Consider the following 12,815-nt stretch of genomic DNA (forward strand, 5'->3'; position numbering starts at 1 on the left):
TTTTTTTTTTTTTTCTTTTCCTCTTCTTCTTAAGAATAGAACATAGTTTGGAAAACGATTGCTGAGAAGAACAACCACTGTTTGCCAGGGTGATCTCTGAGAGGCACAGTCAGCTGTAACTCAAAGAAAAGGTGAAGTGATAAATTGTGAAGAAACTTCAGGATTCTGAGTTTATAGAAGCTATTTATTTTTCCTGAGTTTGTAAAGGATGGTGTGTGTTGGTTTTTGGTGTATTTTTTAAAATTTTTAATTTCTGGGGGAGAGGAAATTCTATAAATATTTGATGAACATTTTACTTTTAACATGAGCAATGCACCTATGAGTATGGGGGGATATTTTCAGAGGACCTTACAATTATTTTTAATTAGTTGAAAGACCTGTGTAAATCAAAGACGGCTATTAGCTATACATTTTAGTTTATAGACTACTAGCTGTTCAGGGAATTTATTTACAGCATAAACGATTTAAGGTTTTCAGGATGATTTCTGTTTCAGCTCTTATGCTGTAGGTTTTATTTGCCTGTGTGGTGTGGAATATGGATTTTTAAATTGTGGCAGCAAACGTCATTTAACTTAAAATGAGCTGCAGGTAGACAAACGCTTTGCTTTCCACCTAAAACTTCAACAGAGAGTCTGCTTTAATTCTAGGTCAGGATGAGAAGGAGCCATCAGCCGGCACACCTCAGTGTTGTGTTGTGGCTTGTGAGGGTGTTGGGAAAGCATTCCCTGTAAATCAGGCTGTCAGCGGAATAACCAGCGACCCCGGTCCCCCCGCCGCGGTCTCTGAGAGGGGCGAGGCCTCCCGGGACGCTGCCGGGACCGAGCCGGCGTCCCCAGGTGTGCGCTGCCGCAGTCCTGCCCGCGCCGTCGAACATGAGGATATCGGCGTACAGGGCATTCCCTGCAGGAAAGGCGCCGGCGGTGGGGGCAAGGGGCGCACTGTCCCCCTCGGCTCTGTCCCGGAGTCCCCTTGTAACAGCCGGAGGTAGCTTCGACCGCGAACAGGCTGGAGAGACGGGCGGGCTGCGTTACCTTCGGGTTTCACGCAAATGTTGTCCCGGGATGGAAAATCTGGTGCCTCCATCGGGGGGTATGGGGCTTCCGGCTGGCGGTTCCCGGCGGGGCTCGGAGGTGACCGGGGGTGACCGGCAGCCTCCCGCGGCGGTCACCGCTGTCCCCGCAGCCCCGCGGTGCTGCCCCCCTCGCACGGGGGCGCAACCTGACGCAGCTGTTTGCAGCGCCCTGGCCAGGCTGAAGGAGAGCGAAGTGGAAGGCGAAAAAGGGAGAGGAGGAGAAAACTTTCCACTATTTTATGTTTTTGTCCAGGAGCGCCTGTGTTCATAGACCGCGAGACCTTCCCCTAGCCCTCCCCCTTAGCTCCCCCCTCTCCCTTCACTAGCGTACAATTAGCATCATTAAGAACCGACCCCTCCGGCTTATAGGGGAACGGCGACCAACAACGGTAGGTGCGTGTAAAGAAAGGCGGCAGCAGACCCGGGCAGCGCTTTGGGGCTTGAGCTAAAAAGTGCTCCCGCCGATGGGAGGAATCCCCGCGGCAGGGTAGACGATGACCCGGGGATAAACACGAAAAGGGAGAGCTGTAAGGTGAGCGAGAGAGGAGCGCGGCTGCAGAAGATGCGGAGAGCTTGGCCGAAGTTCTTGAGGTCCGCTGAGTGCATGTGCAGCCGGGTGTTTCCTTTTCTTCCCTCATTTTTGATTCGGGCCCGGGAACCGCTGATTCCCGGTCTCCCTTTAGGTTGTGGGTGTCCCGTCCAGGCTCTCGCTCTCTCCGCACATGTTCCTAGGGCGCCATCTCTTTGCAAAACCCTCCGTCCTCCCGCAGGTCTCTCAGAGGCTGCTCCGGAGCGTGTGAACATCGCAGGCTGCAGCCCAGTCCAACCTGCCGAACCAAGCATGCTTCCCAGCCCCTGAGCCTCCCGGGCTACCGCTCCTTCCAGACCTCTCGGGCTCTCCAGATAGGCAGCGACCTTTGCTTGTCTTTCCTTGTCACCGCTTGTCTCTCTCCTTATCACTGTTGGGGACCAAAACTTTCCAGCAGCGGAAGACGTGAACCCGACCCTTTTTCTTTGCAGAGGTATACTGAAAGACAGATGTGGAGGTGCATTCCCCCTCCGCCTCAGCCTGTGTGTGTGTTACTGTGTCCGCGCGTGTGTTTACAGAGAAGCGAGCGGCTGAGCTGACTTTTGGGAATCTTTCCTCATCAGAGTGGGCTTCTGCTGTAACATAGAGCTCTGAGAGAGTGGCGTAGCGGACTAGAACTAACCAGGGCTCAGGGAACTCCCTGGACCCCGCTCTAACCCTGTTCAAATGAGAACTAGAAGGTTTTTGAACTAATGTCGCGAGAGATCTTGCCTGCGGGCAGGGAGGGAGGGAGACAGAGCAAAGTTTGGAAGGAGTGAGCCGAAAAGTCAGAAAGTTTGTTTTTCCTTCAGAGCCTCGGAGCTGGTAGTGCCGAAGCGGGGACTCCTTGAGGACGGCGCTGGCGCATCTGTCCCTCGGGACTGACCTCCCTTTCCTTTCAGGTTTTAAGTCCCGGAGGATACAATGTTCGCTAAACTCTTCCAGCAGTGGAGTTTCGCAGTGTTCCTGCTGAGTTATTCCGTGCCCTCCTACGGGAGATCAGTAGAGGGGTTCAGCCGCAGACTGTGAGTTTCTCTATTTTCTTTTTTTTTCTTTCCCTTTATTCTCCCTCGGTGCGGGGCCGGGAGGGGGGGAGGCGGGAGGTTTGACAGCCCCGGAGGCTCCGCAGCGCTGCCGGCTCAGCACAGGGCCGCTCCAGGTTACCTGCCCCCGGTGCTCACCGACGCTGCCTGAGAGCCAGGAAGAGGTATTTGGGGCAGGGAAATGGCGCTTTGCAGCTGTCTGACCTTAAAAAATTTGGGGGAGGCTTTGTGGTGAGTGGCTTCTCTTTCGACGAAGCGGGGTGATTGTCGCACAGTTGCCCAGGACCCTCGCAGGGAGCATCCCGGTTTATTCAAGTGCGGTGTTACACTAACAGGCACTTACTCGGCTCTGGCGTGGAGCCAATATTGGTAAGGGCAGGGGAAACCCACAGAAGTGAGGGCCATCATGACACTGAAGTACTGAACAATTTCTTTAGATTTCTGCCACTTCAGGGGAAAAAAATCCAAAGGGAGTCCAGTATCTTACTTAGAGGCAGAGGCATATTTTTTGATAAATGATAGTGTAACTTAAGACAGTCTGTTCAGAAAATGACCTTTTTGCTTCTTCCAGAATAATCAGCCTGGTTTATACTAATACCCATACACAAAGTTCAGGAGAAGCCTCTGCACTGATGCAGGAGCAGCTGTGTCATACATCTAACTTGCTGGCTTTCTCTGGGCTTGCATCAGATTTTCTAAGGAGGAAACACCTCGGTCATACTGGGGAGGGCTGTATTGTTATTCAGTTTCAAAGGAAGCCAAGTTGGAGAAAGAGTTCTGGAAAATCCAATCAGAATTTACAGGGAAACATGACACAGCAAACAATTTCAGATGCATTTCCTTGTAAATGTTTTATTACATAAGGACAAGATATCCAAATAGCACTTCCTCTGCCATTTAAGCAATACTACTACTACTACTACTACTACTACTACTACTACTACTACTACTAATAATAATAATAATAATAATAATAATAATAATCAACCCAAACACTCAAAAGAAAAAAAATACCGCGGATGAAGTGACTTAGGACATACCTAAAGCTTGGCACCAGGCAGAGAGCTATTACAAATCTCCTACAGCAAATTGTGTAGAACATGTTTTTGCTGATAATGTTAGAGTGCATTATTCTCAGTCCATTAACGTTTAACTGTTTTGTACTCTTGAAAGCTGTCCTTGTGCTATTTCTTTCAAAGCTGTCCTTGTGCTATTTCTTTCTTTTGGGACATTATTATATAGAGGAATTAAACTTCCGCTTCAAAAATAAATAAGAAAAAAGAAAATTATTGAAGTGTAGCTAAATGATGTTCTTTTCTTGGCTAGCAAACTCTGAACTGGATCTAAGCCAAATTTGGTTATTAAAAAAATAAACTAGATTTACAGAGAAATACTCTTCCTCTTTTTAAAGTTAGTGTAGTTCTAACACTTGTTTTTAAAGGTCAGGATTAGAGGTCTTCCCAACATCCCCATTCTGTCCTGAATGTCCTAAGGAAACCAGTGAAAATGCATTTCTCAGCTCCCTCTTTGCTCTGGCATGTAAAACATACACAAGAAACCAGTCAGCTGTCAGTGGTATTCATGTAGTTTTGTTTGTGGGCACAGCACAAACACAGACACCGCACTCAAACATGTGTCCTGTTTTAATATTACCACAAACCATTCCTAGAGTTAATGGTTAATAACTCACTTAGGCTTGGAGATTTTTTTTTTCTCAGTCAAAGCCTTAGACCAGTAATGGATGAAAATACTGAAGCACATTATTATATACATGCAAAAATAATCAAAATTACATAGGCCTGGTTCTACAGACTTTGCTGAAGCAAATCTACCATGGTAAGCAATAGCAAATTGTCCCAAGAAAAGATTTCCAGACATGTTATTTGTTATAGGAGTCCTTTAGCTGCTAAAGAACTTCTGAGAAACCCAGTAATGCCTCAAAATGAAATGACATATTTTTATCATCATGTCCAGACATTGCAGCATCATGTCCCTAGATCTGTTCAAAATATTTTTCCTAAGCCTGAGATAGGTTGAGCAGATTCCCCTCCCTTTGGAGTCAGTGGCAAGGGCACTCAGTCTTGCAAAATCCAGAGAGCTGACTGAATCCTCCTCAGTTATTTTGCTGAATTTGGGATCAAACCCAACTTGAACAGTCAAGGATAATAACAGCTAAATAAGAGCAGCTCTCTGAGATAGAAAGTGGAAAGTCTATCTGAGACAGACTGAAGAATGTTGCCTTTTAGAAATACTAGATATCACAAGGGAAAAAAAAAAAAAAAAAAAAAAAAAAAAAAAAAAAAAAAAAAAAAAAAAAGAAGGAATGTGCCTGAAAGCTCTTATCTAGAAGTACATGAAGTCAGGATATTCCCAAGTCATGGATTTTTGCTGCTCTCCCCATGATGAGACACTCAGTCTCATATGTACACAGTGTACTTTGATCCAGTAATTGGTTTGGATGCTCTGGTCAAGTACAAACCATTAACAACCCTCTCTCAAAAGCTCCTGCCACATGTAAGCTTAGTATTTACTGCTCTTGCTTTGGTACAAGAACCTTTTCCTTGGATGAGAGGTGTGTTTCATAGAAGGATGGAAGGGACCTCTAGTGGGTCATCTTAACCCTAACAGCCTAATATTTTTTTTCCATATCATAGCCAATATGTGAATGCAATCATTCCAGTCTCCATTGCCTTCCTACTCTGAATGTGTGGGTGAGATATCGCTGATATCTCCATTATCAAGCACTCTTGGCAGAAGGTCAAAGAGATAAGTATCTAGCACATCTTTGTTTCAAGGAGATATTTTGATCTAGAGCATACAAAGGAAGCTGGTAGGCAAAATGTAATCCTCACGTCTGTCTGAGTAACAAAAGTCATGTGAAATGTAACACTACATAATGTTATACAATCATCTAGAATAGAAGAATGTTATTTGGGGCCAGACTTGATGCTAAATATCATACAGACATTTAAAGAAAAACCCACCCTCTGGCACACCAACCAATCATACATCAATCCCTGCATTATTTTGGAAATGCATACTCACTCAAGATGTAGATCTTGTAATGCTCTTTGGCTGCCTTGTGTGCACTGGAACCAAATGTTTAGGTTTCACTCCTGTGAAATGGAATAGGTTTTCAATCAAGAGGACTTTAATAACAGGCTTTGGAGAGTCAAGATTTTGTCACAGTGGGGAACTTGACCAAATACACATTAGAGGATTAAGGCAGCTTTGGGTTCTCAGTGATAGAAGGAATTATCTTTTATAGTTCACAAGAGGCAGTAGGAAAGCTTTGCTCATCACGAGACACTGGTTTAGACTCCCTAAAGCATGGAGATTTCATACGCTTTCTATGAACAAGAAGAGTGAAAGCAGAACTGCATTTCCCATGTAAATTTCTTGAGAAAATAGACTACTGAAGCTCAGAATGTATCATGAGTCACACTGGACAGCCTGACAGGCAGCACAGAGGCAGTTGAACAGAGGAGCCCAGGGTGCTGGTTTTACTGGCCTATTTGCCAATCAGACTGACCCTAATGAGAAGGGTGTTGGAGATGGCCCTTGTTCAAAAAAATTCTTCTGGGGGAGATAATGAGCTTGCATTAATGGTCACAGCTGCACTGAAGAGAAAGCCACGATATGGGATCAGCTTAGCATTATCACATTGCATTTTTGCTCAGGGACATTTAGTAGAAGGTCATAAAATATTTGCTCCAATGGCTGAAGTCATTCAAAAAACAGATTTGGGGACAGTTAAATCACAGATATTTGATTACATGTGTATTCACAAACCTCAATATATGCAGAGCTGATTTTGAGCAAGATTTTGACAGTCATCTTCCAGTCTCATTGTGGAATGGGAGAAAGCTGCTGTTTTAATTTTGCCCTGAGCAAAATTAAGTGTAGTATCACTTAAATCAATCACTTGAACCCAATACTCAAAAAGTGCAGCCCTGCAAATACAGAAATTGAAGAGGATGCTCTTAAACCAGAGCTATTTGAAATTGCCAACTTCCAGTAGCTCTACTATTGATCAAGTCATAAACCTAAAGAGTTTGGCTGAGGGGACTAAAAAAGAGAACCTGCAGAATGCTCCCAAATATTTTGCATTTTCAAATAGCATATGGTAGCATAGCAGGAAAAAGAGGGATGGAAGGAAGGAATATTCACTCACAATGATGTGTCTTCTTCCTGTTCACCCAAATGCAGAAACCACTTCTTACTCAGCTAATTGACCAAATGATTATAGGACAGGCAAGGCAGTGAATGTAATTTCTTTGGCCAGTGAGAATCCAGTCACATGCCATACCCTCATGCAAGAGGAGATATTCCATAGCCAAACTCTGCATGATGGAGTAGAGCAATTGGAAGGATAAACTGTATTACTGCATTTACGGGAATGTAGCTAAAATCCCAGCTTGTGCTCTGTCTGTGGTTCACTGTGCAGCTGTGCCTCTATTCCACTTCAAGAAAAAGGCATGTATTTTCCCACCTTTTCTCTGGTTATTTATTATTCAGGTACCATTTGTATCTTCTTTCCTGAGATGTTTAATTCCTTGTCAGAAAAACATCCCTAAAAGACAGATAGCTACTCATCTCCCAGTTTCTTGAAAACAAGACAGAGCTCAATGACCAAAAGGTCAGGATGAACTCTGGAAAAACCACTCTAACAAACCAGGATGCTCTTGAAGAAGATCCAGTGAAGAGGATTAGCATGAAATTCAGACAGCATAGCAGACAAGAAATTTGGCCTCAAAAGTTCACACTTAAAGTAATACTAGGAGGGCATCTAAAACCATAATTAGACACAAGTGACCAAGCAGTAAATCCACAGGAGTGGCTGAGGCTTGTCTCTGCTGATGCTCAGGCTGCCTCCTTGGATAGCTCATTATGGACTGAAGTGCCTGTATTTTAGGCACCCAAGTTCAAATATAAAAATATTTTATATCCTTTTTTGCTCCTACAATATTCCTTATGCTCCTGCAATTTCACTTATTTAAAAAAGGAGTAAAGTGCGCTTTTATATGCTTGTTTAAGTTTTTGAAGTACACTGAGCAGAAGAAAATCACTAGAATGATGCTGCATAAACGCTGCTTCTGGCTACAGTACAAGTGCTGGGTTTTTCCTCTCTTGCTGTATTAGCTGACCCTTTCATTTTCCTATCCCTGACAACTGTCTTCCTGCTTTTACTGTCTCAAGTGTGATATATTAAGAGTCATGATGCTTTCCTAGAACAGAGCAGTGACTAATCCAGCTCCAGGTCCAGTGGTGTGTGATCAGTCAGCTGAGAATTATTACCTGCTTAGGACTTTCCCTTCTCTGCTGAGAACAGCTACTCTGTGGAAGAAGCAGGACTTGCTCCAGCAGTCTGACTTCACTGGATATCTCCAAGCCTGGTACATGGTCACTGTGGCCACCACAGCCAGAGAAGAGAGGAATTCTACCAGGCACTGAGCAATAACCAAATCCTAAACACTTTTCCCTCTCCTCTCTTCTCTTCCTTTAGCAAAAGAGCTGTATCAGAGCACCAGCTACTGCATGACAAGGGCAAGTCAATCCAAGACTTACGAAGAAGAATATTCCTTCAAAATTTAATTGAAGGTGTCAACACTGCAGAGATCCGTACAACATCAGAGGTGTCACCTAACCCTAAACCTGCTACCAACACGAAGAACTACCCTGTCCGGTTTGGCACTGAAGATGAGGGCAGATACCTAACTCAGGAGACAAACAAATCACAGACCTACAAGGAGCAGCCCCTGAAGGTGTCAGGGAAGAAAAAGAAAGCAAAGCCTGGAAAACGTAAGGAACAAGAGAAGAAAAAGAGGCGAACCCGCTCAGCTTGGCTAAATTCTGGCATGTATGGAGACGTCATGACCGAGAGCCCACTTTTGGACATCTCTGTTACTACACATAATCACACTTTAAGGTAATTCTGCTACATTCTTTTGGGGAGTGTGCCATGTATTTACTGAATTGTTATCCCTTGGTGTGAGAGACTAAGGCCTCATTCAAACTGGGAGTAAAAGCAGATCTGGGCAGTGGTTTTTCAGGCACAGTCTCAACGTGCTCTTTGCAGGTAAGTGCCCCTTCCACTTTGCACTGAGGACAGACAATTTCTTTCCTATGAGACACAATTCACGTAAACAACTTCTTGCCAAAATCTGCTTCCTGAAGCTGAGTAGTAAGTGAAGGTATTTCTGTGAAAAGGAAGCACATCACAGCCACTAAAATTTCCTTTCCTGCTTTAGCCTAGTGTATCTCACTATCTTGGTCCCACACTTGGGCCTCAGCAGATTGAAAGCTTTGACTTTTATTTAAGGCTTTGCATCTATAAAATGGTGAAGTTTTCTTTCCTTCCTCTCAACACCTCCCCTTTTTGGCAACTTTCCTACTCTTGCTTTACAGTTTTTCATTCTACTGTTTAACCTTAGGGTAAAACTTTTACATGGAAAACTTCACTCTCAGTAATATCTGCAAACAACTCAAACCAGCCTTTCACCATAAAATTCTCCCTGCCATTAGGACTTTTTAATTCAGCTCAATCCTTCTGTCAGCTTATGAAACTATTATGTTGCTGCCTAAAAATGTTTAGCATTGCTTTTGGAGAGGGATATGCTTCCCTCATGCATGACAATTAAGGGTTTTTAGGGCAGTGGCCTGGAGACATCAGCCTAGGTGTCCCCAAGTGACTCATACCCTTGCAGTCATCTCAGCTTGAGTGGAAATCTGCACACTTGCAGGCAATGCCAAGGATCCCAATCTTCAGCTCTTGAATGTTTGCATTTCACAAGAAAAACCCTCCCCTTTTCTCTCCTCCTCCCCTTCACCTTGGCAGAACACAGACATAAGAGAAGTGCCACTTGCTTGCAGTAAATCTCTTGCAAAGAGACACCAGCTGTGGGATTTACTAAATTCCAGCCTGGGTTAAGCTTTACAGGCCACAGTTTGCAATGTGCTCCATCACCTCAGCTCATGCTGGCATCTACAGGAGGTACCAACCTGGGCCTGGGCACTCAGGCCATAGGCCAGGGTATCTCAGACCATAAAGCAGTTGGCATGGCTGTAAGCAGGTAGGTGGGAAGTTAAAGACATTGGTTTGTCAGCACTTTAGGAAAGGTGAAATTCAGGATTCTGCTCAGGAGGTGCCTGAGGCTTCAACAGATGTCAAGGGGCTGTTTTGGCCAGTAAATAACACCTGCCTTGAGCACAAAGTAATATAGAATGGAAAAAACATCCTAGAGAATTTTAACAGTTATTTCTTTTTCTTGCTGTGCTGTCTTTGGTGGCCACCTAATGTGGTTTATAAAAGAGCTACAGGTACAACCCTGTTGATTTTCCCAGTTCAGCCTTTCTGTTTGAAGTGTGTCTGGATGGCTGAAGGCTCTCAGCTTTACTGTGGAGTCCAACATCCAAATGCAGCATTTCTCAGAGATTCCTAAAAAGGACCTATATTTTAGCCAATGAATTGGAGATGATTAAACAAGGAGAATCTGTTAAAAAAGGAAAAGGAAATTCCTCCTTCACAAGTACAGGGAACATGTTGGTTTAGCCCTAACAAACTTCTAGTACATGAGTTTTTAGTTACCTCAGTAGGCTGGCAAAAGATGTAAACTTTAAGCATGATTTTCACTGTATTTCTGTGCTCCTTTTCTGCTGAACACCCTGGATTAAAATCTTCATGCCAATTCTCTCTGATCAGTCTTGAAAACAAAATTTTGGGTTTACATCAGAAAAAAATGGACAATAATATAATTTTTTGACTTACTACATAGAGAATCTCATGGAAGAAGCCAATCTTGCAAAACCTAGGTCCAAATCACAAAATGCAGCTTGTAAAATATTAGTACAGAGCCCACTGTAAAGATGTAGCTTAGCTTAAACTTTAAAACCAAACCTAAAATCCAGGCTTAATTGAAAATGTCACCCTCTTAGAAGTAGGCCTGAGTAGTGCAAACACACACACATACACAGCCATGCTGTATGAACCGTGTGCCATCATTATACCTGTTGGAATATATCCTGAAATGGACCCTAATATTGTTGTTAACTAATTATTACGGAACTTCATGCTAGCATTTCCATTCGAGGCTCTTTAAAAGTTATTTCTCGTGGACATTCCAACTATATCCCCGTTTCAATTCAATTAAGGTGCTCTTACTTAATTTCCTATAAAACCTTTTGAACGAGCAAACTCCCTAAAGATAGAGGTAGATTCCCTTTCAATGTGCATATTAAGAAAGCTCTTTTAAACTCTCCAGGATGGAAGTTTTGTTGTACCTCATACCTGCACACTTTTTCCACATGAGTTGTTACCCCCAGCTCTGTTAATCAGTCCTACAGCAGAGAGAATTTCATTTCACTCCATCCTGTATCTCTACATTTCACCCTCAGGTGTTTCCCAGGCAACCACTAAAAAATGTGTGCTGTTCACAGGGACAGAAGGGAAAAAAATTGCAACCATTCAGCATTTCCTGCAGCACCTCTGAGCAACTTCATGTTGAAGTGCAAGTAATACACTGAGAGGCTGGGAGCAGGCTCTGCTTAGCTCTCCTGGGGAGAGAACTCACACGTGACTGCACCATCCCTTAGAAAACATTTAGACTGGGTGCAGTTGATCACTTCAGCTGGGCTGAATGCAGCTGGAGCTGGAGGATAACAGGATAGGATGGTTGCTTTCTTTCAGGATCAAGCTCTCTGACTCCCAGAGGGAAAGTTTCACGATTACAGCCTTTTTACTCAGTCAAGTACACAAGAGATGCTGTCAAGAGTCTGCTCACTTCAAGCCCTGAGCAGCCTTTAGTCACATGCACCACAGCCCCTTGCTCAAGGAGTGGTCTATCAGTGGGAAACAGAGATCAAATAAGCACAATGGCACTGTTTTAATCAGAACATGGCATCATACCCCAGCAGTTAACACAGCATTGCCACAGCGTTAACAAGGATTTCCTTTTCCATATCTTCAAAACAATTTTCTCTTTCTCCAACGGTATTTTTTTTTCTTTTCCAGCACTTTACATTTTTATCATAAAGTGATACAATTCTTCTTGTAGCACTCAGGAATCTTGGGTAAGGCTCTAAATAAAACAAAACCCTTTCCATTCCTGTAAGGGTACAATGGCTTCAGTGTGTGACAAATTGCAGGTCATCATATTCCAGAGGGGTTGCATTGAGAAAAACATGACTGAGACCTTGAATAAATGTCTGAAGCTGGGACGTGGTCAAATAGGCCCTATTACTGCAAATGGTTACTAGCAAAGCACACCTGTTGCAGTCTGTGGCACTCTTACTATTGATTCTATGTCCACACATTTGAAGTGAAAATTAATTAATGTTTCTGTTCTTCCTGTCCTTTCTTTTCTTTGCAGGAGGTGCTGACATCTTCAGCAAGAGATATTTGGAGGACATATTGCAGTATTCTGTAATAGTGAATATATGGGAAGTATTAAAATATTTATTACCTGTAAATATTGTAAATGCTCAGAATGAAACCTTTTTCCCCTCATTGCTCTCTGAAACTGCACATTTGGTTATTGTGAATTTTCCCTTTTTTTTTTTTTCTTTTTTTTTCCTTTTTTTTCTGCTAAGGCTGAGACAATTATTATTGTCACATTTACTATAATTTATTTTGTTGACTGGTGTATTTATTTTGTGAACGTATTTTGGTGCTGCTGACTTCCTATATTTTTTGTAAGATAATGCACTTTAGATATACATATTGAGTACATTGATAACTGACATAAAATGTTTCTGTTTTGTGGTTGATTTCAATGAATGCCTACATATGATTGTTCAAACTGATTTTCCTCTGCGCATGTATAATAGCAGTATTTTATAATTTGTAAAGAATGTCTAATAAAAATATAATCTAATTAAATCATGACTCAGAAGGAAAAATGTGTTCTTCAGGAATTTTAAGGGCAAGAATATTTTTTTTATCTACTACATTTGAAAATTGTTTTAAATGTAATGCATTTACATGGGTCTAAACTCCCACGTTTTCACATTAGCTTTTACTTAAAAATAATTCAGAATGTATTTTTGTTCCAGCGTTCTATTTCAAGTTAGCTCAGCTGCTGTACAGCCTGGGGGTAAAAAAAGTCCCAGAGCTCAGATCTCACTGCAGGGGAAG

General features: G+C 43.0%; 1 protein-coding gene across 2 annotated transcripts; it reads left to right on the forward strand.

The window, feature by feature from the left end:
• Positions 1 to 50: 50 nt before the first annotated feature.
• On the forward strand, positions 51 to 12,560 carry PTHLH (parathyroid hormone like hormone). 2 transcript variants are annotated; one of them, XM_019006586.2, is made up of 4 exons: positions 51 to 131; positions 2,543 to 2,665; positions 8,190 to 8,612; positions 12,052 to 12,560. In XM_019006586.2, the coding sequence occupies exons 2-4, from the start codon at positions 2,565 to 2,567 to the stop codon at positions 12,059 to 12,061; spliced, it is 534 nt and encodes a 177-aa protein (XP_018862131.1). In that variant the 5' UTR covers positions 51 to 131; positions 2,543 to 2,564; the 3' UTR covers positions 12,062 to 12,560. The 2 variants fall into 2 exon arrangements, with proteins under 2 accessions (XP_018862131.1, XP_015482547.1); XM_015627061.3 differs by lacking the exon at positions 51 to 131 and having other exon boundaries at positions 2,407 to 2,665.
• Positions 12,561 to 12,815: the final 255 nt, after the last annotated feature.

The sequence above is a fragment of the Parus major genome, chromosome 1A (genome assembly GCF_001522545.3).
Source record: "Parus major isolate Abel chromosome 1A, Parus_major1.1, whole genome shotgun sequence".
Taxonomy (NCBI): Eukaryota; Metazoa; Chordata; class Aves; order Passeriformes; family Paridae; genus Parus; species Parus major.